The sequence below is a fragment of the Balaenoptera ricei genome, chromosome 4, assembly GCF_028023285.1.
Source record: "Balaenoptera ricei isolate mBalRic1 chromosome 4, mBalRic1.hap2, whole genome shotgun sequence".
Taxonomy (NCBI): Eukaryota; Metazoa; Chordata; class Mammalia; order Artiodactyla; family Balaenopteridae; genus Balaenoptera; species Balaenoptera ricei.
Genome location: NC_082642.1, coordinates 103,534,005 through 103,558,416, shown reverse-complemented (window position 1 = coordinate 103,558,416; position 24,412 = coordinate 103,534,005). Strand labels below are relative to the sequence as shown.

Sequence of the window (24,412 nt, the reverse complement as noted above, 5' to 3'; positions counted from 1 at the left end):
TTTTGTTATTGAGCTGCATGAGCTGCTTGTAAATCTTGGAGATTAATCCTTTGTCAGTTGCTTCATTTGCAAATATTTTCTCCCATTCTAAGGGTTGTCTTTTGGTCTTGTTTATGGTTTCCTTTGCTGTGCAAAAGCTTTTTTTTTTTTTTGAAATGAATAGCCCAGTTTGCTTTTTTTTTAAAAGAAATTCACGTTCTTTTATTTATTTATTTATGACTGTGTTGAGTCTTCATTTCTGTGTGAGGGCTTTCTCTAGTTGCGGCAAGTGGGGACCACTCTTCATCGCGGTGCGCGGGCCTCTCACCATCGCGGCCTCTCTTATTGCGGAGCACAGGCTCCAGACGCGCAGGCTCAGTAATTGTGGCTCACGGGCCCAGTTGCTCCGTGGCATGTGGGATCTTCCCAGACCAGGGCTCGAACCCATGTCCCCTGCATTGGCAGGCAGATTCCCAACCACTGCGCCACCAGGGAAGCCCTGTGCAAAAGCTTTTAAGTTTCATTAGGTCCCATTTGTTTATTTGTGTTCTTATTTCCATTTCTCTGGGAGCTGGGTCAAAAAGAATCTTGCTGTGATGTATGTCATAGAGTGTTCTGCCTATGTTTTCCTCTAAGAGTTTGATAGTGTCTGGCCTTACACTTAGGTCTTTAATCCATTTGGAGTTTATTTTTGTGCATGGTGTCAGGGAGTGTTCTAATTTCATACTTTTACATGTACCTGTCCAATTTTCCCAGCACCACTTATTGAAGAGGCTGTCTTTTCTCCACTGTATATGCTTGCCTCCTTTATCAAAGATAAGGTGACCATATGTGTGTGGGTTTATCTCTGGGCTTTCTATCCTGTTCCATTGATCTATATTTCTGTTTTTGTGCCAGTACCAAACTGTCTTGATTACTGAAGCTTTGTAGTATAGTCTGAAGTCAGGGAGCCTGATTCCCCCAGCTCCATTTTTCGTTCTCAAGATTGCTTTGGCTATTCGGGGTCTTTTGTGTTTCCATACAAATTGTGAAATTTTTTGTTCTAGTTCTGTGAAAAATGCCAGTGGTAGTTTGATAGGGATTGCATTGAATCTGTAGATTGCTTTGGGTAGTAGAGTCATTTTCACAATGTTGATTCTTCCAATCCAGGAACATGGTATATCTCTCCATCTATTTGTATCATCTTTAATTTCTTTCATCAGTGTCTTATAATTTTCTGCATACAGGTCTTTTGTCTCCTTAGGTAGGTTTATTCCTAGATATTTTATTCTTTTTGTTGCAATGGTAAACGGGAGTGTTTTCTTAATTTCACTTTCAGATTTTTCGTCATTAGTGTATAGAAATGCAAGAGATTTCTGTGCATTAATTTTGTATCCTGCTACTTTACCAAATTCATTGATTAGCTCTAGGAGTTTTCTGGTAGCCTCTTTAGGATTCTCTATGTATAGTATCATGTCATCTGCAAATAGTGACAGCTTTACTTCTTCTTTTCCGATTTGGATTCCTTTTATTTCTTTCTCTTCTCTGATTGCTGTGGCTAACACTTCCAAAACTATGTTGAATAATAGTGGTGAGAGTGGGCAACCTTGTCTTGTTCCTGATCTTAGTGGAAATGGTTTCAGTTTTTCACCATTGAGGACAATGTTGGCTGTGGGTTTGTCATATATGGCCTTTATTATGTTGACGAAAGTTCCCTCTATGCCTACTTTCTGCAGGGCTTTTATCATAAATGGGTGTTGAATTTTGTCGAAAGCTTTCTCTGCATCTATTGAGATGATCATATGGTTTTTCTCCTTCAATTTGTTAATATGGTGTATCACATTGATTGATTTGCGTATATTGAAGAATCCTTGCATTCCTGGGATAAACCCCACTTGATCATGGTGTATGATCCTTTTAATGTGCTGTTGGATTCTGTTTGCGAGTATTTTGTTGAGGATTTTTGCATCTATGTTCATCAGTGATATTGGCCTGTAGTTTTCTTTCTTTGTGACATCTTTGTCTGGTTTTGGTATCAGGGTGATGGTGGCCTCGTAGAATGAGTTTGGGAGTGTTCCTCCCTCTGCAATATTTTGGAAGAGTTTGAGAAGGATAGGTGTTAGCTCTTCTCTAAATGTTTGATAGAATTCACCTGTGAAGCCATCTGGTCCTGGGCTTTTGTTTGTTGGAAGGTTTTTAATCACAGTTTCAATTTCAGTGCTTGTGATTGGTCTGTTCATATTTTCTATTTCTTCCTGGTTCAGTCTCGGCAGTTTGTGCATTTCTAAGAATCTGTCCATTTCTTCCAGGTTGTCCATTTTATTGGCATAGAGTTGCTTGTAGTAATCTCTCATGATCTTTTGTATTTCTGCAGTGTCAGTGGTTATTTCTCCTTTTTCATTTCTAATTCTATTGATCTGAGTCTTCTCCCTTTTTCTCTTGATGAGTCTGGCTAATGGTTTATCAATTTTGTTTATCTTCTCAAAGAACCAGCTTTTAGTTTCATTGATTTTTGCTATTGTTTCCTTCATTTCTTTTTCATTTATTTCTGACCTGATCTTTATAATTTCTTTCCTTCTGCTGGCTTTGGGGTTTTTTTGTTCTTCTTTCTCTAATTGCTTTAGGTGCAAGGTTAGGTTGTTTATTCGAGATGTTTCCTGTTTCTTGAGGTAGGCTTGTATTGCTATAAACTTCCCTCTTAGCACTGCTTTTGCTGCGTCCCATAGGTTTTGGGTCGTCGTATCTCCATTGTCATTTATTTCTAGGTATTTTTTGATTTCCCCTTTGATTTCTTCAGTAATCACTTCATTATTAAGTAATGTATTGTGTAGCCTCCATGTGTTTGTATTTTTTACAGATCTTTTCCTGTAATTGATATCTAGTCTCATAGCGTTGTGGTCGGAAAAGATACTTGATACGATTTCAATTTTCTTAAATTTACCAAGGTTTGATTTGTGACCCAAGATATGATCTATCCTGGAGAATGTTCCATGAGCACTTGAGAAAAATGTGTATTCTGTTGTTTTTGGGTGGAATGTCCTATAAATATCAATTAAGTCCATCTTGTTTAATGTATCATTTAAAGCTTGTGTTTCCTTATTTATTTTCATTTTGGATGATCTGTCCATTGGTGAAAGTGGGGTGTTAAAGTCCCCTACTATGATTGTGTTGCTGTCGATTTCCCCTTTTATGGCTGTTAGTACTTGCCTTATGTATTGAGGTGCTCCTATGTTGGGTGCATAAATATTTACAATTGTTATACCTTCCTCTTGGATCGATCCCTTGATCATTATATAGTGTCCTTCTTTGTCTCTTGTAATAGTCTTTATTTTAAAGTCTATTTTGTCTGATATGAGAATTGCTACTCCAGCTTTCTTTTGATTTCCATTTGCATGGAATATCTTTTTCCATCCCCTCACTTTCAGTCTGTATGTGTCTCTAGGTCTGAAGTGGGTCTCTTGTAGACAGCATATATATGGGTCTTGTTTTGGTATCCATTCAGCCAGTCTGTGTCTTTTGGTGGGAGCATTTAATCCATTTACATTCAAGGTAATTATTGATATGTATGTTCCTATTCCCATTTTCTTAAATGTTTTGGGTTTGTTATTGTAGGTGTTTTCCTTCTCTTGTGTTTCTTGCCTAGAGAAGTTCCTTTAGCATTTGTTGTAAAGCTGGTTTGGTAGTGCTGAACTCTCTCAGCTTTTGCTTGTCTGTAAAGGTTTTAATTTCTCCATCACATTTGAATGAGATCCTTGCTGGGTAGAGTAGTCTTGGTTGTAGGTTCTTCTCCTTCATGACTTTAAGTATATCCTGCCACTCCCTTCTGGCTTGCAGAGTTTCTGCTGAAAGATCAGATGTTAACCTTATGGGGATTCCCTTGTGTGTTATTTGTTTTTTTTCCCTTGCTGCCTTTAATATGTTTTCCTTATATTTAATTTTTGACAGTTTGATTAATATGTGTCTTGGCGTGTTTCTCCTTGGGTTTATCCTGTATGGGACTCTCTGTGCTTCCAGGACTTGATTAACTATTTCCTTTCCCATATTAGGGAAGTTTTCAACTATAATCTCTTCAAATATTTTCTCAGTCCCTTTCTTTTTCTCTTCTTCTTCTGGGACCCCTATAATTCGAATGTTGGTGTGTTTAATGCTGTCCCAGAGGTCTCTGAGACTGTCCTCAGTTCTTTTCATTCTTTTTTCTTTATCCTGCTCTGCAGTAGTTATTTCCACCATTTTATCTTCCAGGTCACTTATCCTTTCTTCTGCCTCAGTTATTCTGCTATTGATCCCATCTAGAGTATTTTTAATTTCATTTATTGTGTTTTTCATCATTGCTTGATTCCTCTTTAGTTCTTCTACGTCCTTGTTAAATGCTTCTTGCATTTTGTCTATTCTATTTCCAAGATTTTGGATCATCCTTACTATCATTATTCTGAATTCTTTTTCAGGTAGACTACCTATTTCCTCTTCATTTGTTAAGTCTAGTGTGTTTTGACCCTGCTCCTTCATCTGCTGTGTGTTTTTCTGTCGTCTCATTTTGCTTATCTTACTGTGTTTGGGGTCTCCTTATCACAGGTTGCAGGTTTGTAGTTCCCGTTGTTTTTGGTATCTGTCCCCAGTGGCTAAGGTTGGTTCAGTGGGTTGTGTAGGCTTCCTGGTGGAGGGAACTAGTGCCTGAGCTCTGGTGGATGAGGCTGGATCTTGTCTTTCTGGTGGGCACGTCCACGTCTGGTGGTGTATTTTGGGGTGTCTGTGGCCTTATTATGATTTTAGGCAGCCTCTCTGCTAATGGATGAGGCTGTGTTCCTGTCTTGCTAGTTGTTTGGCATAGGGTGTTCAGCACTGTAGCTTGCTGGTCATTGAGTGATGCTGGGTCTTGATGTTGAGATGGAGATCTCTGAGAGATTTTTGCCGTTTGGTATTACGTGGAGCTGGGAGGTCTCTTGTGGACCAGTGTCCTGAAGTTGGCTCTCCCACCTCCGAGGTACGGCCCTGATGCCTGGCTGAAGCACCAAGAGCCTTTCGTCCACACGGCTCAGAGTAAAAGGGAGAAAAAATAGAAAGAAAGGAAGGAAGGAGGAAGGAAGGAAGGAAGGAAAGAAAGAAAGAAAGAAAGGAAAGAAAGAAAGAAGCTATAATATAGTGAAGTAAAATAAAGCTATTGTAAAGCAAAGCTATACAGACAAAATCTCCCCCAGAAGCATATACATATACACTCACAAAAAAAAAGGAAAAGGGGAAAAATTAATATATCCTGCTCCCAAAGTCCACCTCCTGAATTTGGGATGATTCGTTGTCTATTCAGGTATTCAACAGATGCAGGCACATCAAGTTGTTTGTGGAGTTTTAATCCGCTTCTTCTGAGGCTGCTGGGACAGATTTCCCCTCCTCTTCTCTGTTCGCACAGCTCCTGGCGATCAGCTTTGGATTTGGACCCGCCTCTGCGTGTAGGTCGCCTGAGGGCGTCTGTTCCCCGCCCAGACAGGACGGGGTTAAAGGAGCAGCTGCTTCGGGGACTCTGGCTCACCCAGGCCGCGGGGAGGGAGGGGTACAGAGGAGGCGGGGCGAGCCTGCGGCGTCAGAGGCCGGCGTGACGTTGCAGCAGCCTGAGGCGCGCAGTGCATTCTCCCGGGGGATGTTGTCCCTGGATGACGGGACTCTGGCAGTGGCGGGCTGCACAGGCTCCTGGGAGGGGCGGTGTGGAGAGTGACCTGTGCTCACACACAGGCTTCTTGGAGGCGGCAGCAGCAGCCCCAGCGTCTCACGCCCGTCTCTGGGGTCCGCGCTGATAGCCGCGGCTCGCGCCCTTCTCTGGAGTTCGTTTAGGCGGCGCTCTGAATCCCCTCTCCTTGCGCGCCGCGAAACAAAGAGGCAAGAAAAAGTCTCTTGCCTCTTCGGCAGCTGCAGACTTTTTCCCGGTCTCCCTCCCAGCCAGCTGTGGTGCGCTAACCCCTTCAGGCTGTGTTCACGCCGCCAACCCCAGTCCTCTCCCTGCGATCCCACCGAAGCCCGAGCCTCCGCTCCCAGCCCCACCCGCCCCGGCGGGGGAGCAGACAAGCCTCTCCGGCTGGTGAGCGCTGCTTGGCGCCGAGCCTCTGTGCGGGAGTCTCTCCGTTTTTCCCTCTGCGCCCCTGTTGCTGTGGGGTCCGCGCTGATAGCTGTGGCTCGCGCCCATCTCTGAAGTTCGTTTAGGCGGCGCTCTGAATCCCCTCTCCTCGCGCACCAGGAAACAGGGAAGAAAAAGTCTCTTGCCTCTTCGGCAGCTGCAGACTTTTTCCCGGACTCCCTCCTGGCTAGCTGTGGTGCACTAATCCCTTCAGGCTGTGTTCACGCCGCCAACCCCAGTCCTCTCCCTGCGACCGAAGCCCGAGCCTCAGCTCCCAGCCCCGCCCGCCCCGGCGGCTGAGCAGACAAGCCTCTCGGGCTGGTGAGTGCTGCTCGGCGCCGAGCCTCCGTGCGGGAAGTGCGGGAATCTCTCCGCTTTGCCCTCCGCACCTCTGTGGCTGCGCTCTCCTCCGTGGCTCCGAAGCTTCCCCCCTCTGCCACCCGCGGTCTCTGCCCGCAAAGGGGCTCCTAGTGCGTGGAAATCTTTCCTCCTTCACAGCTCCCTCCCACTGGTGCAGGTGCCGTCCCTATTCTTTTGTCTCTGTTATTTCTTTTTTCTTTTGCCCTACCCAAGTACGGGGGGAGTTTCTTGCCTTTTGGGAGGTCTGACGTTTTCTGCCAGCGTTCAGTGGGTGTTCTGTAGGAGCAGTTCCACGTGTAGATGTATTTCTACTGTATTTGTGGGAAGGAAGGTGATCTCTGCGTCTTACTCTTCCGCCATCTTCTCTCCTCCCTCGAGAAACCCTACATTCTTAAATACCCCTATCTTTTATAGAATGCATATATGAGTTGAGAATAACAGAGACACAGCTTAACAGTTGCTATGCTCATTAACTAGCTAAATGACTATTCCACGTCAGAAATCTCCTCAGTCTTCATTCAAATTTGTGTCTCAACAAAGTTACAAATTACAACCTGTCATAACCTTGTAAAATTCACTCATGAATGGTTAAAACCAGCAAAGTTAAATCTGTGAATGCCAAGGGTCTACTGTAATAATAAGAGACATTCATGCGAGTAGCTTCGGTAATTATCGTGGAGAACAGTAACAATTATATATCTCATTAAACAAGTGCCTAATTAATGTTGTTGTAAATTTTGCTTGATTAGAACACAGTCTCTATAGTTGTTGCTCATACAACATGGCTGGCTGCTCTCACAACTATTAATAAAAGTGAAAGGGAAAATTGACTTTTGGTTCACAGTTTTAGTCATGGCTTAGAGAGGTACTTAATGGATAGGAATGTAATATCCTTTATGCCTTGAGGAATCCATACTTAGTGAATGATGTATGATAACCATTTATTCATGTGTTATTCCTTTAGTGTGGTGAAATCATATATCTATGGATTAGGAACTCAGTCACTAGAACACAAATAAGCAATTGAATATTGGAGTCGAGAAACTCCTGCATCAAGGATGATCTGTTATATTTATTGAGAATTTACTGTGTCCTTGCATCATGCCAGATTCCAGACTATGTTGGTGAATTCCCATTTGAATTCACCTCCACGTGCATGCTCCTCCAAAACGGAATGACTGTGATAAAATGGAAAGGTATAGTTTTTTTTTTTTAAGCTCAACTTTATTGAGATATAATTGACATAACACTATGACCCATTTTAAGTGTACAGTTTGATAAGCTTTGCCAATTTTATACATTCATGCAACCACTACCTCAATCAAGAACATTTCTATCACCTGAAAAACTTGTCATACACACCCTCTACCACGACCACTCCTCCTTGACACCTCAGGCAACCACTAATGTGACTTCTATCACAACATACTAGTTATGCTTTTTAAAAAGAATTTCACATAGAGGGAATCACAGCATGCTTTTTTGTGTCCAATTTCTTTAGCATTATATTTTTGAGATCCATGTTGCTTGAATAAATTTCCTTTCATTGCTGAGTAGTATTCCATTTTATGAATACACCGTAATTTGTTTAGACATTCAACTGTTGAGGGCTGTTTTGGTTTAAGGTTTTGGGATATAAGGAATAAAAACTTTAGTTTTCTTTTTTTGTAATATCTTTGTCTGGTTTTGGTATCAGGGTGATGCTAATCTCATAAAAGTAGTTACAAAGTGTTCTCTTTTCTCCCATTTGCAGAAAGAATTTAAGAGTAGTATTAATCCTTGAAATGTTTGGTAGAATTTACTAGTGATTCCATCAGAGCCTGGAGTTTCTCTGTAGAAAGGACTTTGTGTCTTTCAAGACATTACAGGTGGAATCATAGTAGTTTACTAATAAATTCATTATTCATACATTCTTCATATAATCTCTACTCTGAGATTCTCTGGTCTTATAAAAATAATGAACATTAAAATATTTGGGTATGTCTGGTGTGCTATAAGTGGCAGTGTAAAGTTACCCAAGGATGTGATGTGGACGCTTAGCAGATGGTTGAATTGGGAAGGTAGCAAAGGAGGAGAGACCAATTACAAACTAGATATGAGGTTGTGGGGTGCTTAGTTTACCTTCCCTTATTACAACCTTAGGAACTGAGGGAAGATGGATGGTCCTTCAGCAGGTTATGAGTTTTAGGTATCTTGTTAAGTGGAGGTTTTAAGAGGTAAGTTAATAATGACCTTTTAGAATTTAAGACAGTTTTAATAGATATTTTCATTTATCTCTTAAGATGGCAGATTCTTGAACATGTTTGCATGCCAGGAGGTAGGAATCCATGGCAAAAAAAAAAAAAAGAGAGAGTTGAAAAATAAGAGAATGATATGGAAGTTCTTGTAGATGTGGGAGTGATTTGCACTAGTTAGAAGAAATCCTGCTTCCTCCAGGCTTAAGAAAATTCTGGAAGAGGCAGATGTCAGTTGGGGCTAGGAATTGGAGGGAACATTTTAGAGAAAAGTTTGGGAAGGTAGGAGAATGTGTTTAAAAAGAACAATGTTTATGGTCTATAAATCACAATGAAAGAGTCTGAGCAAAAGGGAGACATGGAAGGAAGTACAGAGCATTTTGGGGGTAAAATTATGAAACAAGAGAGAAGACCAAAAAGACTCCAACTTGGTAGTAGGGATAATGGTTCCAAATGGAACTCTAGTTTGAAGTTCTTCCACTGCCAGAGCAAGCAGAGTATCCAGGGTGATTGTAGACTTGTTGACAAAAGCAACTTGAAATCTTGGTTCTGTCATCCCCGAAAATAAACCTTAGTAACTCTAAAAGCTCTGTTTATGGGGTTTTAAAATATTATCTACATGGAAACAGATTAAAATATAACACATAGTAAAATGTAGAGGTTTTGGTTTATTTGTTGAGTCAGAGAAAGTAAAAATATTTATTAAGAAAATATATAATAAAACTTCAAAAACTAGTGTCGTTAGCACCTTGGAAGACAGGAATGAAAGTCTACATGACTTTAGTAAATCAGGAAAGTGAATATGGGTTTGTAGCTCAATAGAAATTGTTACAGTACATGTAAGTAGGGAAATCAAAATACGTATTAGAGATTCAGAGTATCCCAAGGCTTTCTGGGAAAAACCACAAGAATAATAGAATAATATATATCATGTATCCATCAGTTAAAATATTATAGGTAATTCAGTTTATATATACCAAGCACCAACCATATGAAAGGTATCATGCAAGATACTTTTCTGTAAACTGTGGTGATTAACTTTATTAAAAAAGTCAGAATATGCAACGTTTAGGGTAGTTTATGGACTAGCGGAAAGAGAGCACATGTACCAGGAATTTAGGTTAAATTTAGTTCCTTAGGTATCTTGTCAGAAGCTAAATGGCCACGTAGTGCAGAGGCAAGCACAGCATGCTCTTGCGTAGCCCTGGTCCCTAATGCAGGGCCATCCCTAGGATGTGTGGGGCTTCTGTCTATATAAAGAATTTGATTAACTATTGTACTACAAAATTCATGGGCTCATGTGAGGTATAATGATTACTGATGAAGGGTTACAATACTGGGTAGAGAAGAAGAACTTAACATTTGCTAATTGCCCAGTCAGTGCGAGTGAAGACTGTTCATGGTGTCCAGACACCATTTCTTCCTGCTCAGTCCTAGGAATTCTCTTTTCTTGTCCAATATTTTCAAGTGTACCGCTTCGGGCTGATTTTATATCTCAGGCCACGAGAAAAGGTTAGCAATGCTGTTACTGCTCATAAAGCCGTGGCTCATCTAAAATAGCCAAGAAACAAAAGAAAATGCTAATTTTAATTTTAGGTTACTTTTTTTCTGAGTCTATTTTCCTTGGACCGGCACCATCTATGTAATTTGTGAGGCTCAGTGCAAAGCAAAAATGCAGGGCCCCTTGTTTAAAAATTAAGCATGTCAGGATGGCAATACAAGGTCCATGAAGCAGGCCCTGCCTTGGACTTTTACCAGTGTGTACTGTCAGTATCAATAGTCATGTGGGAAGCACCCTAGAATCATGCAGAATGTGACAGGGGGAATGAATTTGTCACAGATAACTTATAATTTGGATAACATGGCATATGATATAGAATATCAAGAGTTGATAGTTCATATTTCAATGAAGTTATTGGTTAACTGTTGAATTCTTACTGTTGCAGAACCACAAGCTAGGGTGTGGGGATGGAGGAGGATGGCCAGAAGAGGTTCACTGTTTACTAGGTTGAAAGATACAGACATTAGGAACCATAAAACTGACAGAGCATGATGTCTGCTATAATGGAGGTATAAACAAGAACAATAGGAAAAGTAGGAGTAAATAAACTTTGGTGGGTAGTGTGGAAAAGCCTTTTAGGAAAAAAAAAATGACTTTAGTCAGGCCAAGATGGGTAGTATTTCAAGTGCCAGAGGTTAAGTGGCAGACCTTCCAGACAAAAAGGACAGCATGAGCAAAGACAGTGAAATGAAGAGCGTGTTGATAGATATGACTACATGCAGGGACTTTCAGGCATTCTTTTGTTATACTTATTGAACATCTATTTTCCAGGCACTGAGCCAGAAGCATGGGTATAAAAGTATAGGTTTAGGAATCAGACAGGGCATCTACCACTCACCAGCTGTGTGACTGGAGACACCTTACTTAACCACTCTGAGCCCCAGTTTTAGTCATCTGTAAAATAAAGACATTGGTTTTATAGAATTATTATAAAAGTTAAATGAGATAATGTCTATAAATACACCAACCAGCACCCTCAATCCAGTGAAGAAGAAAGCAAATAAATAATTGTGATAACACATGCTGTGAAAGCACAGAAAGGAGAGTGGCTCTCTCTGTCTGAGGGTTTTGTGCTTCACTTCCTGAAAGGGATGATATTTGAACTTGGGGCTGAAGGGTAAGTATGTGTTCATAAGCGAAAGGGAAGCTGAGAAAGATTCTCTTAGGCTGAGGTTTGAAAACGATGAACCCCTTTATGATCTGTATGGGGTTGGAAGACAGGGAGTAGCAACAGGAAACGAAAGCAGACCATGTATACATCTATAAAATCTTTCATTACCACTCCAAACCCCTTTTAGTCAATTCAAAATATCAGACTCTTCCACTGAGAAAAGCCAAGAGACCTGTGCTGAACGTTACCTCAAGTAAGATGTAAACAAGTTTGCATGAGAGCTTCTGTAGCAGATGTTCTGTATATTTTCTTCCTTCTACAAGAAGTTTAGAGCCAGGAGATAGAGACAACTCTCAGGAAATGTAGTTACTTTTCCCATCCTCATGTGGAACATTTTGCTTAGTTGGCAGACATTTAACAAGACATGATTGGCTCTTTTAAAAACAGGAGTCTTAGCGGTCTTGGTTTATCTGTCTTATCATGTGCTTGGTGCTTTAAATTGCATGTCTTTTTTTGTCTTCTCCCTCCAGACTGAACACTTGCCTCTGCAGACTCAGTTCAAAGGAAGAGAGGTTGGCAGTCTCCAGCACCCTGTAAGTAACATGGTCCTCTAGTAGGGTCAGCCCAGGCAGAGCCGGGGACCACCATGTTTATTAAAATACTGTTTTATTTCCATGAAATTTGTTTTATTCACCTCTGCTATCTGAGCATCGGTGGGGTGATTTTGTAAAGTCCTTGAGATTGCTTATTCCTCTTAGAAGTAATCAAGTTTTATGAACCCAGTAACCTGACAGAGGCTCAGTACCAGCCACACCATAGAGCATGAGGGAGGTTCATTTTATGGTGTCAGCTGTGACCCAGAGTCAAGGAAGAAAGGTCAAGACAAGAGGCTATTTTTTGACAGCATTTCTTATCCTCAGCCACGTTGGGCATACAGTCAAATACCAGTTCATTTCACTGTGTCTCTTCCCTAATTCCCCAGTGCTGAATCCTGAAGCTTCTTTTGGTTTTGTTTTGGTTGTTTTAGTTCTCTGTATTATCTCATGCATGGATTCCAAGCTTGAGCCTTGCTGAGAGACTCCTGCAGTTCACAACCTTGCTTTTCTCCAGTTTACCTTAACTGATACCAGTTCCAAATTTTGAAACCTGAAACTGACTACAGTCCTCATTAGTCACAATTTTCTATTTAGGAGATGCCACCACTCTTGTACAGGTATTGTAAGCAACAAGTGACTGGAAAATGATAAGTTGTTGAACTTTACCTTGCCATTCAGTAGCTTATGTGTAATGAATTCTGTTCTTGCCTGTTTTTACCCAAGAGCTAGAAAAAATACAAACAGCTGCTCTGATAATGTAAGCAATGTTTGAATTTTTAGAATGGACTGAATAGCAGAAGATTTGACTATGAAGATGAGAATCCAGTGGGGGAAGATGGGATTCAGCAGATGTACCCCCTCTACAATCAGATATGCTACCAAGACGGGAGTCCTGGCAAATATCATCCAAGCCGTGACCTGGAGAGAGTCTACATCAACCCACGGGAACATTACGTGTGATTGTCCTCTTTCTCCAGTGGTGTTCTAACAAATGTTTATTCTTAGATTGAGGGAGAGAAACTGAGGCCAATAGGTATGATCTTATTCTGTCTCATATAAAACAATCCCAGTCTAAGTATATCAGAAGTCGTGATGAATGACTTGGAGCCAATAGCACATTTCTTCCTTTTATTAAGAGTTTCTTAATCACCAGCTGTGTTTGTGAACTTGACTCTAGCTTTGTGTGTTTCTGTGATGATGGTGTTTAACTACTAACATTTGGCCTACAATGGCATGTTCATTTAAAAGTAGAGCATCTGCCTGGGATGACAGCAGTGATTCTCCAGAACGAAAGGCCCCAGCTGGGAGTATTAACCTCACTGGGTCTCAGGCAGACCAGCCTGTTCATCTGTAACTCAAATGGGCAGGAAAAGGAGCTCAAAATCCATCTCACTAATTATTTAGTTGGGATTTGGCTTTTCCTGACATGCTTAATACAATTACAATACCTACTTACAAACAGGAGGCCTGAGAAAAGAGGCAGAATTTGTTGTTTATCCCAGAAACAATAACAAAAGGCAGTTCAGACCTTCAAGTCTGTTGGTTTCTTTTAGACTCTTGTGATATTGTAATATGCATTCCTTCTTGATCACCAAGGTCCTGAGGGATGCATATTTCTTGCTATTATCGGCCTAGTCTTGATGAGCTGTGTGCTAACCAGGGTTCTTCTCTTACTCGATCATTGTTCCCACAGTTGTGTTCTTTATAGTCCAGATTAGCCTATTTCCCACCTATTAAATTCTAGAAGCCCTGTCTAACTGGTGGACAGCCTTGAGCCTTGAGCCCTCTTTTCTGTGGTGTTGTATATGACAGGCTCAACTTTCACTACTGAAACTTCTTTCAAACTAATCCTATCCACACAGGCTTTGGCTACCCTTTGCATTCTTCAGACTTTTTATTGTCTGTGTTTTATCTACCTCAGAAAAAAGCCTGCTGGAAAATCACCATGAAATAACCCCTACTCTTAAAACCCAGGTAGAGAATTTGAAAACCTAAAAAAACAAAAAGCGCCTTTAATATGGCATATGTGCTAAACCCACGTGTGGTCCTTGATCCCTCTTCCCCTACTTTAACTGGTCAATAATAAGAGTAAAGAGATACTAAAACGCAAATAATACAGTGACTAACTTACCAGTCTGGAGTTGTCTCACTTCCCTTTGCCAGCTTTTCCTTGATGAGCTTGAAGGTAGCAATTATAGTGGGGTGAGCAGAGGAAGGAACACAGGTACATGTGCAAGTGTCAATCATCTGCCCTCATATCTTAAGAAAAGCATTGCTTTACTATGTGTTCTGGAAGATTATGGGTCTGTCACAGATATATAAAAAACACTGCAGACTTGTCATGTATTAGGAAAGAGTGACATAAGCACTAAAATAAAATAGTACACGTTTCCAACCTAAGCTTCAAGGGAATAGGAGAATATTAACATAGATTTCTAATGGGATACCAAAGATACATTATGATTCATGTTTTGCTGGCTCTAGTTCTTGCTTGTGTGTTTGTTTCCTTTCTTCAGTTACCATGCTTTGTCAGACAAATTATCCAGGTTGTTCTACAGTAGTAATACACCACCCCCCTCCATTACCTGGGTGACCAGCAATTCTGTAAAAGATGATAGTTACATGGAATCAAAGGGTAAATTCCAAGGACCATCATTGCTGTTTCACTATGTTACCTCAGAGTTAGTGTACTGCCCTTGCTAGCAAGCTGACACAGAAAGATACCCGACTTTATTACTTGGAATCCCATCAGTGAGTTAATGTAACTGAAGGTGTAGGGATCCTTGTTTTCCAACAGAAAGATGACTCTAGTCAGAGCTCTCCTTGATAAGGAAGTGTTTTATACATACTAGATGTTACAGAGGAGGATACTGTGGTGCATTGCCTCCTTTAGTGAGCTTTAAAAATGTCCTACACATTGGGGATGGTTTCTAGGTGCTGCTGGGTAGCAGGTTGTTGAATTAATGTCACAAAAGTAGACCCTGGACCTAGAGGGGAGTTGAGATGTCTTCATTTGCACTAGGGAAAGAGAGTTGGAAGCACTGAGTTTCAGAGCCCTTTGACCTGTCTTCTACCCTCCCTACCATCAAGAAGCCACTATTGCAATTTTTAACATTCTCAGTGTAGTTATAGAAAAGAAATCTCAGGATGTAGACACTTCTCTCAACAGCCAGCTAGTTCAATATCCTCTTTGCCTCTCTGTCAGCTATGATATTTCTTTAACAGACTGGTAGATTTTATAGCTGTTGGCCCCTTACATGGGTCACAGAAGGTATATAATTGCTTATCCTGGTGGCTCCCATCTGTTCTCTCTAAATACTGAGTGGAATAGAGCTCAGTATTTTAAAGGAGCTTTAAAGGGCTTTGATCAGCCAGCCCCCTCAAGGAAAAAATGCCATCCAAAATTAGCCTGTTGATCTCTAAATTTGGAGGCTAGACCACTTGACGATGGCCATTTAAATTTGGAAGTTAGACTCTTAAAGGTCAGTGAGTGAGGCTTAAGGATATAAGCCACAGCTGCTACTAGATACTCTTCCCATAACTGGTTTATTAAAACTCACTGAAACAGAAATAAATCCCCGGAGTGCTTATCCACTTACGGTTGCAGTTTTGCGTTTCGAGGGGGAGTGTGCATGCTCCATCTTAAACACACAGCCTTGATTGCCTATTTTGTAGGCGGCCCAAGCTCCAGGGGCGTGCGTCATCGCTGCAGTAGCAGATCACCAGGTCCTTTGCACACCACACTAAAATAAAGCATCTGTACCAGTTAGGATTGCCCTGACATAATGGGATAAGAATTTAGGTTAATTCTTAAATGGCAGTGATTTATTTTCTATGAGGACTCCCCTATCCCTGGCCGCCTTATATGTTCTAAAATTGAAGAAGTCCATGCTCTTTAGGACATGTAATATAAAATTCTTACCTGTGCTAGGCCTCCCTGTAACATGCATGTAGTAGATACTAAAGAAATGTGCTGTAAACTAAATGAACTGGTCCCCTCAATAATTTTTTATGGCCTTGTTTACTCATAGGGATAACATATTTTTTCATCCATCTTTTGAGAATGATTTCCTAATTCCTCTTTCACAGTAGTGTAAAATTTACTATTTTGTTTTTCATTGTGCAGTTTTCCCCTGCAGTGTGCTGGTCTCTCAGTGCTGTTCTTTATATCCAATAGAGCCTTTCTTCAAGCCTCTTTTTCCCTGGGGCATAGAGGATAGACCATTATACCAAGAATCAGAAGAATAGGTTCTACTCCCACTTAATCTGTCTAGGACATCAGTTGCCCCTATCTGTAAAGCAGAGATTGTAATACTTGCCCTGTCAGCCTCTCAGAAATGTGGGGAGAGTTAAAGAAGATAATAATGGATGGGAAATTGTAAGTTCTCTTCAAATGAAAATACCCATGACTCTAGTACTGTTGCATATTGAACCTGAACTCCCAGCACCCTTGCCAGCATTTTGAGTACCATAGCGTCTCCCCAGGGAGAACCAAGTGGCAGATGAAAATTTCAGTTCGAGCTAATTTGAGTATAGCCAAGTGCAAGTGGAAGACATCCCTTTTCTATAATAAGCATTTGTCATATGGAAAGCTTGATATCTGGATTTTAGCCTTTTAAGCTCTGTTGACCTGTGGTTGCTCTTGTTTAACAGATTACTGCTAATAATAGCTACCATTATTGAGTGTGTAGTATGGACTGGATTCCAGGGCAAGAACCTTACGAGAATCATCTCACTGACTAGAACCAAACTCCTGTTTTGTCCCCTTCCAGGAGACCCTGTGGGGACAGACAGCCTCCCATTCCTATGCTGCACACCCACAGACCACACTAATCATCAGTCAGCTGTTACTTCTTTTAAGTCTGCTTTTGAGGAGTGGTGTTAGGGAAGAGGCTTTCTTGATGTTTTTGGAAAACAGAGGTATAAGAGGGTACATGGAAGAAAACCATAAAAAAAATGTTCACTGAGAAGAAAGCAATTGCATGTGCTCGTTTTTACTTACTTTTCGAACTTCTCAAAAAGCTCAGAAAGAGTCTCATGCCCATTAGATTAACCATCTCTGCAAAAATAACCAACCAAATAATTAAAGCCACTCCATCCCAGTTGGTTCGGTCTTAGAGGGCACAAACTTCTAACATCTCTTCCTCAGCTGAGTAATTTGATATACTTACTGCCCCTTTGAGTTTGTTTCACCTTTATTGAACTCCCAGGGGGTGGTGGCACTCTTACAGTGGACAGAAAGAGAGCTGGCTCTGGTAGAAAGCCAGAAGAAGAGGAGGAAGGGTGTGAAAGTAGAAATGTCAGGGCCCCCACCTGTGGTTCAGCTCTATGCTTCTCTTGTTCCTGTGCTGAACTGGCAACACCCTTCATCCTTGGGCCATTTACAGACTACCTAGGAGGACCAGGGACTTCCGGTTCTTCTGTTAAACTAGAAACTGCTATTTGTAAGCCTACTCAACTATGGACTATGCCTGGATGAATCTTATGGCCCCTGAAAGGTACTTGTGTTCCCTCCATTAAAGAAAATTGTTGTAAGTTGGACTTTGCCAATTTGGTCACTTGCAATTATTAGGTGGTTTAGTGGCCTTCAGTAGGTAGGGGTTGGGTGAGGGCTGTACATCTCCTCCCCACCAACCTTACCAGGTGGTATATTACACTGAAATCAGATTTTAAGCCAGTGTCTGCATCATTCATCTTTATAAACACTCAGGCACCAGAACAGACATCCTGTACTAGTCAACCTGTCATGTAAGCTTGAAAGAGTCCCCACTCCATTCTTTTAGAGAACCCAATGATATCTTATGTAAAAGGGTTATTAGAAATGAATCGAATAATATTACAGCAGATTTGGTGTCAGGCAGCCTGATTTCTGTTCAACTTCTAGACATAGAACAGGTTACTAATCTAGGAATCTTAGGGCTAGTGGGCTTGCTAGAACTTTATGCCCTCTTTGTGAAAGGGATGGAGTGCCCTATGGTATTTGGGCCAGTCCACATACATTTAACACTACTAACTTGACCACTGAAAAAAATCACTTATTAACAAAGTCTTTGGCGCTGAGTTCTTGTGGTAGTAGCCTCTGAAGTGACTTGAGTTTTTCAAATGCTAACTAACAACTTTTGGAGGGTGTATTCCCAACTAGGGAACTTTAAATGTTAACTAAACACTCCTAGGGTGTATATTAAGACCAATTAACATGTGCCAAAATAATTCAAATTACATTCAACATAACAATTTCTTAAGGATTCCTTGTGTTATCACACCTTCACAGTGGGGTGAGGTATATTCACTGCTCTAATGTCAACCACCTGCTGGCATTTCACCTTAATAGTGACAGCCTTTTCCTTGTTAGAGGTGTGTGTGTGTATGCATCAGAGAGAGAGAAAGACAGGCAGGGGGGAGAGAAGCCGACTTAAAATTCACAGTTGAAAAACATTTTGGAGTTCACACATACAACAGAACCCTCACATCTACAAACATCTCACTATTTCAGGCCCATTTTATTATCTTTGCTTTTGCATTATCTCTGTAAAAAGGTTAGAGGTAGGAACAGAGGCCATATTTACCTTGACAGTGGAAATATATAAAATATTAGGTTTATTTCTACTGTATTTCCACTTATTAGGTTAGTTATTCTCTACTCACGTTTGTTTGACTGTGGAAGTTTGGAGCTGAGTAGACTAGAATAAAAGAGAATGTCAAAAATTCAGATGACACTAAACATCTTTTTATCAAACATTATCAATTGAGACCATGATGTGGAAGTTCCTTCTATATCTCAGGGAGAAGGGAAACCACCACTGACAAATAAAAGGATTCTCCATTCCATTGGTTGGGAATAAATCACTTCCATTGCTCCATTCCCCAGAATAGTCAGTGTTTGGGGGCTAAAGCCATGATATATATCAAATTACATACCTACATACCTCCCTACACCAAAAAGCTCTAGTTATATGCAGTATCTGGTACCTCTAGCTGTGAGGTATAGGGATAAATGCCTGAGTTTCAGGGGAACAGATGTTGTGAATATTTATGGAAAAAAGCAGCATCTCCGTGAGTTAAAGGTTGGCAGGGCCCTGTCCTCTAAGTGCTCCCATTCTAGAGCTGTGTTGTTTACAGTTGCCACTTGCACATGATTTACATGGCATGTCCTTTGGACCCAAGGAGATAGACTAATGGACTTGAAGTTATTATTAGATTACAACTGCCATCCCAAACAATCTTCAATAAACAAAAACCAGCTTCCTGAGATGTTTCAGTGTTTTACTCCATCTAGAGGCAGGAGACTGAACAGTTCCCTTCTTGAGGTTTTTCCCAGCCTTACCATTTAAAGATTTTATGATCAGGTTCCCTGTGGCCCAGCAGGACACTTGGTATCATGGCCTAGACCGGTTGTATTTATTATCATGGCACAGGACTGAACTGTAAAGTCGATTAGAGGAGGCCTCGAGGGAAAGCCCCCCTGGGAATCCAGAACATCAGATTGGCTACACTGGCTTAGAACTGTGGCCTATCCTGCTACAAATATGTCTGACACCCATGAAGAAATGTTTTATGTGTCTCCTCCAGAGGTTAGGAATGAACTTCAAACATTCGTTATGTCCCTTAATAACTCACAATGGGTCTATAAAGCCCAGGGTTCCACTGATTCCCAAATGCATGGGCATCACTATTTTGGTTTTCATTATTCTTGCCAATAATGACCAGCTTTTTTTTTTTTTTTTTTAATCCACCCTAACACATTGATCAGGCTAAGTTAATTTCTTCTCACAAGTCATGTTGATGGCTCCACGTCCATCATATTTTAACTACAGGCAGCAGTATTTTGTCCTAAATGCATTGGTTTGCACTTACCCACACTGTGGCTCATTAATGCCTCTTTTTTCACATGGTTTCATGAGAACTTATTGCTGTATTCCCTTCAACTGAGCATTTCAATACCCAGAAGAGCATTTGTCATCTTAGGTTTCACTGTGTACTTGAAATTCCACGTCCTTTGTAAAAAAATGTTAAGTAGGTGGTGTTGCTACTGAATCCCTGGATTATTCCACTTGTCTATCCAGAAAAGTTCCTGTTTATCCTCTACCTTCTTTTTCTATTCCTGAGCCGAAGCTTAAGACATAACATCTGCTCCTGCCTATTCATTTTCCATGTGGTCTTAACCTCTTAACTTCCTTACTTCTCAGTTTCATCCCTGTAAGTTAGTAATCTCCACCTCACAGAGGTTTTATGGAGGGGGAAAAATAAGGTGTTTAAAGGTTGTCTTCAAGAGAGCTCCTACTTTTAAAGTGATTTTATAAAAGCCCCTTGGCTTAGAAATGAGAAACTCTATAGCTATTATTTTTTCCTATCCTTATTTTGCTGTTTTTATTTCTGGAAAGTGATCTCTGTCTGAATAGAGTCTGTACCCTGGTTTTAACTTTCTTCCCATTACCCCCTTTCACACTGAAATTGTCCTCTCTACCTTGTCCATCCTCTGAACTTATTACCTACAGAGCCAAAACTAGTTATCCCACAACAAATCCCACATGCTCTTACTTCCATGATTGAATAAATTAATGTCCTCCAGAAAGAGGCATCTGGCTCTGGACATAAGAAGTCAGAAGGTAAATGAGGTCTCACTCTGGCACTGGCAAGATCTCACCATGGTGCCTTGGTTCTCCCTGTATAAACTAAGGTTAATTCTGCTATTTCACAGCACCTGGGTGTTACGAGTCTTGACAAAAAAAAAAAAATGATGAAAAGTATTTTTCAAATGTCCTGTACTATATAAATGCGTAGTGAATGATCTGGAGAGTCCTCAGGTAGAAATGTGTTCTTGTGTAGCTCAATTCAGATTACTAATCCACCCATTGTTTTCAAAAGAAATGTTTTACTAACCTGTTCTTTTTCTTTTTAAAGTGAAAATTAGTTTCTAATCATTTGAACTATTTTAATTTTTCCGTATGGGAAGAGATCAATAGTATACAGAAAATACCCAAATTGTATTTTAAGTGTTAAAACTGAAAGGGTTTCATAACAATGTAGTGGGATAAGGAGGAGGATTCTAGCTCAAATGTGGCAAGAAATAGAAATACTAAGATTAGCTTTGATTCTGAGATTGTATTATAAATAGATGTTAATGTGGTTGTTTTTAGATACTCTTTATTTTTAAGTTACCAGAAATTGTCTTTTATTTTTGAAGTTTTGAACTATGTGGTTCTTGACATGTTTTGAATAAAGCTTTTATCAACTAAACTTTTTCATTATCAATAAATCAGATATTAAAATACATATAAAAATTAATAGCCTAATTATATGACTGTAAAATTCAAGATTTAAAGAACATCTTTTATAGAAATAATAGATTTCTATACTGGAGTCCTTTTAAAAAATGATTTTAAAAATAGTAATAGGAGTACTTTTATACTTCAAGCAGTATTAGAAATATTTTTAAAACATGTGACAAGTTACATATTATTGTAATTGCTTGTGGAAAACAATACTTTTTGAACGCAACTAAATTTATTCCACTTAAATAATTGTTCTTCATTCCTGATTAGTCCTTAGGTGTTAAAATGTCCCTTCTTTTATGAAATGATATCGATGCTAGATGGTAACTTTTTAAATGTTCTTATTTTAAAGAAAGAGTTGGCATCTCTGATGGATCCCTGTATTGTGTTTTAGGGATGGATGCTTTATTGGCCTGTGAAATCTCAAAATCTAGGAACCATTTTAAAACAAACAAACGTTTTATTGAGATACCATAATTTTCATCCTCTTAAATTGTAAAACTCAGTGCTTTTTAGTTATTCAGAGAGTTGTGTAATCATCACCAAAGTCAATTTTAGAATATTTTCATCACCCCAGAAAGAAACCCACTCCCAGCTGCTCCCTGCCTCCATTCCTCCTTCCCCTTCCCAGTCCCTGGCAACACCAGTCTACTTTCGGTCTCTGTGAATTTGCCTGTTCTGGACATTATATGTAAATGGAATCCTATAATGTGTACGCTTCTTTCACTTAGCATAGTGTTTTCAAGGTTCAACCGTGGTGTAGCATTTATCATTCATTTCTTTTTATTGCCGAATAATATTCCATTTTATAGATACGCCACATTTTATCCATTCATCAGTTGAGGGACATTTGGGTTGTTTCCACTTTTTGGAAATAATTATGAATTATTCATGTACAAGTCTTTGTGTGAACATACGTGTTTATTTTTCTTCCATATATACCTAGGAGTGGAATTGCTAGATCATATGGAAGCTCTGGCTTAACGTTTGGAGGAACTGCCAGACTATTTGGCAAAGATGCTGCACCATTTTACATTCCCACCAACAGTGTATGAGGGTTCCAGGGTTCCAGTTTCTCCACATCCTCACCAACACTTGTTGTCTGTTCTTTTTGATTATAGCTGTCCTAGTAGGTGTGAAGTGCTACCTCATTGTGTATTTTATTTTAATTTCCCTGACTGCTAATGATGTTTGTTTGTTTTCTACAACCCATTAAAAATGTAAAGCCCATTCTTAGCTCATGGGTCATATTGAAGGCTGGATTTGACCTACAGGTAGCCAACCTCTGACCTAGAGGGTAGAATTAGTAAACAAAAACATTAAAGCAGTATTATAAATACACTCTGTATGTTCAAGAATGTAGAGGAAAGTGTGAGCCATTTAAAGGGAGATGTGGGACATTAAAAAGAATACATGTGGTAGGGCACTGATAAATCTGCTTGCTGGATTTAAAAAAAAACAAACAAAAAAAACTTGGTTTGCAACATTTGTTGATTTCCATGGCCAGTGTTAAGCTATTGACATGACACCACTGAACTTGAAGTTGGTAAGGGACATACACAATTGGCACCTGCAAGGCTGGTGCCAGCTGACTGTAGCACGTTGCTGCCGTAAACCGTCTCTAACTGCACATATGACATAGAGTAATTAGGAACTAGAGCTACCATCTACCTGGCTGTCATCAGCCTTCTCCACTCCTACAACCATTAGGAGGGAGACTGTCTCCCTTCCTATTATATTATTAGACTCCCAAATAGCCTTTGACTCTTTCTCAGCCTTCATTACTCTGGAATCATGGCCACATTTCCAGAAGACAGATAGGTGCATACACATGCACACTCCCCAGAATGTCAAAAAAGTGTTGGAATGAAGTCAGAGCAACAAAGGGGAACATGTTACGATCCATCCAGAAAACTTATTGGAAAATATACTTTAGTTAGGTGTTGAATGGATAGGAAATGGCCGGTAAACAAAAGAGCATACATATTCCACACAAACAGATGGTTTGGGCAAGAATTCAAAAGTGGGAGTCAAAAAAAAGTTGGATGAGTCTTCATGTTTAGATACAGAATCGTGAATTCTTGCAATCGGATATTTTGCCTCTGCATTTCTTCTCCCCAAAGGTTCTGGGCAAAGCCTCAACTTGAGATTTATGCTTTTACCAAAAAGCACCACATAAGGAAAAAACAATTCCTTCTACACCTGAAATTGCTGCAAGAAAGCTCTAGAGAAATTAGATGGCAAATCATCCAGAAAATAAGTAGTTCATATCTCAGACTTTAGCCCTTTGAAATTCCAGTCTAACATGTTTCCAAATTGGCATTAGTTCATGAACCGTGATTAAGAACAAACCAGCCTTCTTGTCCACAATCTCCTGCCTCCCTGCTTCTAAACACTTCCTTTCCTACTGATGGTAAAGCCCAAAGTTACAGTGTGGGATTGATGCTGTTGACCAGTATTTGTCAGCTCAAATCAAAAGCGAAGCAAAAAGATGCTTTGCTAGGCAGAAGAGGTCACTATGTTACCTCACCTGGCTGCTCATTAGGATAACTGCATCCACCTGCCTTGCTAGGCAGTGGCACACCTGGCCTTTATTATGTGGGATTCTATCACGTGGAGTACTATCCTACCCCCATTTGTGGTGCTTTCATCATTGCTGAACACCTTAGTGATGCCACAGCTCCTCGCTAGCATATTCCTGATGGCCTTGGTACATGGTATTTCCTCCAGGCCTTTCTTTGGTTGGTTTTCAGGCCTCTCATAATATATAATATATCTACTCTGGTATGTTCACATCCTGAGCCCTTTAATTCTTTCCTCCTCAATCTGCCAAGACATTCTGGCATTCCAACTTCACTTAGTATATGGGCCTTTGCTTTTTCCATGCTTCTAGGTACCGTCCTAGACACCGTCTCCTGGGGTTCTTGCCAAACTGTAAATCCTGTATCTCTGGAGTGTGTTCCCAAATCAATAAACTCTCCCTCATCCAGTCTTACGTTCCAGCTCCTCTCAGTCAAGCAGCCTCAGAATCCAGTCCCACTGGTACAGCCCTGCGTCTGCCAGGGGATGCTGGCTAGGCCTTGCAGCTTCTTTGGAGTAAAGTCCCTTTTCTCTCTTATCAGGTCCAGCATGACCCTGGGTGATTATGTTGGAACTTAATCCTACTTAGAGGCCTAATAGCCAGGAGGAGAGGTAGAGGCAGATCTTGAGTAGGGCA

The 24,412-nt window shown here is 40.4% G+C and overlaps 1 protein-coding gene across 2 annotated transcripts in view; it reads left to right on the top strand.

Moving 5' to 3' along the window:
- NECTIN3 (nectin cell adhesion molecule 3) overlaps positions 1–22,390 on the top strand; it is a 143,321-nt gene extending 120,931 nt beyond the window's left edge. Inside the window, exons 8-10 of one of the 2 annotated variants that reach the window (XR_009502943.1) lie at positions 11,858–11,920; positions 12,704–12,956; positions 22,142–22,390. Coding sequence is in view for 1 of the 2 variants with exons in the window: in XM_059921187.1 (XP_059777170.1) it covers positions 11,858–11,920; positions 12,704–12,883 (243 nt within the window). In the remaining variant the exon portion in view is untranslated. Of the gene's footprint in view, positions 1–11,857; positions 11,921–12,703; positions 21,161–22,141 lie in introns of those variants that run through there. The other variant, XM_059921187.1, reaches the window with a different exon arrangement.
- Positions 22,391–24,412: the final 2,022 nt, after the last annotated feature.